The sequence below is a fragment of the Etheostoma spectabile genome, chromosome 18 (genome assembly GCF_008692095.1).
Source record: "Etheostoma spectabile isolate EspeVRDwgs_2016 chromosome 18, UIUC_Espe_1.0, whole genome shotgun sequence".
Taxonomy (NCBI): Eukaryota; Metazoa; Chordata; class Actinopteri; order Perciformes; family Percidae; genus Etheostoma; species Etheostoma spectabile.
Window position 1 is genome coordinate 26376452 of NC_045750.1, and position 1825 is coordinate 26378276.

Here is a 1825-nt window from a genome sequence, read left to right on the forward strand (position 1 = left end):
GCTCTGCACGCGTGGGTTCGAATCCCATCCTCGTCGACAGTTTTGAATTCTTTTTTATCATAGTTTTGTTGTAGCATTACCATTCAATAAACAGCCGCAACGATACTTTAGGCAAGCATAATTATTTTTTTTTACACACTTAAAACAAATCACAACTCTCGTTCCATTGTTTTTTGTCCTTTAGTTTTATTTCAACTAATCCTCATCTGCTTGATAGGCTCTGTTACGACACCCTTCACTTTTGTCCTTGTGTTTCTCATGACAGCTTTCCTGGAAATCAGCAGGGCACCTTGTATCTCCTGTAGCCCCGTAATGACTCCCAATAAGCCCAGAGATATGGATTGTGTCTGCCTGTTCTTCCATCATGTTGTCTGTGGCTTTGCTGCTTGTTGTCTGGCCAAGATAGAGGAAACCCAGTGAGTGAAATACAAGGGAAAAAGCATCCATAGGCCTGTCAGTGTATTTTACCTTACCTTGTGGTCACGATGATGTTGATCTATGGCATACTGGTATTTGGCTGCATTCAGTCCTAGTGCGCCAGCTAGTCTCTCTCCAAGGAAATCGCAAGCTAATTTTGGCAACAATTACATACAGTAGTAACTAGGTGAGATTAAATTCATAACTATAGTTAGGCCTATTATTGATTTAGTATGCTTTGTATGTATTTAATTGTCACATTACTTACTCAGCAGGGAAATCCTCCCAACTAGAAGGGCCACATTCTTGAATGACAACTTAGTCTGAGAAAGAAGAGACAGAAACAGATGCTATGAATGTCCCTTTGACATCAAACATGACATTTCTCTCCAAACAATGTCCCACCTTCTCTGCACGTTCTCTGAAGGGAGGTCTGTTTGATGAGTTTTCTTCTTCTTCTTCCTCTTCACTGTCTTCCTCCTCCAGAGTTTCCCCGCTGGAGAAGTAGGTAATCCTCCTCTGTTTGGTCAGGGCAGGACTCCCAAACTCGGTTTCCTGTATGCCAGGTGACGTCAGACAGGTAGGACAAGCTTTTGTTTGTTCTACAAGTTGTGTCTGTATCACATTATCTGTGTGTAGCATGTTGTCTTCTTCATGTATAATCTTCTTAAAATATATTTACAGACTGCATTGGGCTCCAGAGTAAAGATTTACCAAAGTCCCACACAGCTGTTAAACGTTAACTTACACCTTTGCTTTGTTACTGGACACAACTTGTCCTAACACGTCTGTTTGTCTTGCTTCATTATTACAACACTTACCTCCGGCTGGCTGTTGTTCATGTTTCACAAGTCTTTCTTTGTTGCTCCAATGCAACACTTTCAATCCTTTCTCAGCCGTACCGTGTGTCCATCCACGCCGACTGTGCTATGTGGTGAAAAAACAGCTACATCACACAGGATCACTCCTGAGAGGATCAATCCTGAGAGTGCAGCGGTGCAAACCTTATCACACAGGCAAGTGGTTAGAGAGCTGTCGCTGTAATGCAGGCAGTTTCATTGTTGGGCTTGAGGGGGGGCTGGGCCTGTTGGGTTGTGAACAATGTCACGGTTCAATGCCAGCTTTAAATGTTTCCAATATTCTGCTAATATCTGTCCCTTAGGTGGCCAAAAGTCACATAAATAATAAACAATCTTCTGGCGGCAGCACTTCATACTAAATCCAGAATATTTAAATCCAGGAGTACACTTTGTTTTGGCTGTTTCCCTTAAACTAAGGGGAGCAAGGTGGAGGCTGGGGGTGTGGCATTCACCAACTGCCACTTGGCTCGTTTAAAGTCTCTCTCATGGGGGGCCGATTTCTCTGCGCGGGCAAAGCAGAGACAGGGGAGGTAACCTTGCCCCTTATG

At 43.5% G+C, this 1825-nt stretch overlaps 1 protein-coding gene across 3 annotated transcripts; it reads right to left on the bottom strand.

The window, feature by feature from the left end:
- Window positions 1-175: 175 nt before the first annotated feature.
- On the bottom strand, window positions 176-1501 carry LOC116706714 (protein FAM177A1). Of its 3 annotated transcripts, none has more exons than XM_032543650.1 (5): window positions 1239-1501; window positions 823-972; window positions 686-740; window positions 474-568; window positions 176-396 (listed from the first exon to the last, which is right to left on the bottom strand). In XM_032543650.1, the coding sequence occupies exons 1-5, from the start codon at window positions 1257-1259 to the stop codon at window positions 196-198; spliced, it is 522 nt and encodes a 173-aa protein (XP_032399541.1). In that variant the 5' UTR covers window positions 1260-1501; the 3' UTR covers window positions 176-195. The 3 variants fall into 3 exon arrangements, with proteins under 3 accessions (XP_032399541.1, XP_032399539.1, XP_032399540.1); XM_032543648.1 differs by having other exon boundaries at window positions 823-991; window positions 1240-1500; XM_032543649.1 differs by having other exon boundaries at window positions 176-393; window positions 823-991; window positions 1240-1494.
- Window positions 1502-1825: the final 324 nt, after the last annotated feature.

Bases quoted from the DNA above. Each gene is read 5' to 3' on its own strand.
- LOC116706714 (XM_032543648.1), bottom strand. From the start codon at position 1,259: ATGAACAACAGCCAGCCGGA. The intron at 992-1,239 runs GGTAAGTGTTGT...TCCTACCTGTCT, and splicing joins ATGAACAACAGCCAGCCGGA to GACGTCACCTGGCATACAGG. The intron at 741-822 runs GTGGGACATTGT...CTTCTTTCTCAG, and splicing joins TCAGAGAACGTGCAGAGAAG to ACTAAGTTGTCATTCAAGAA.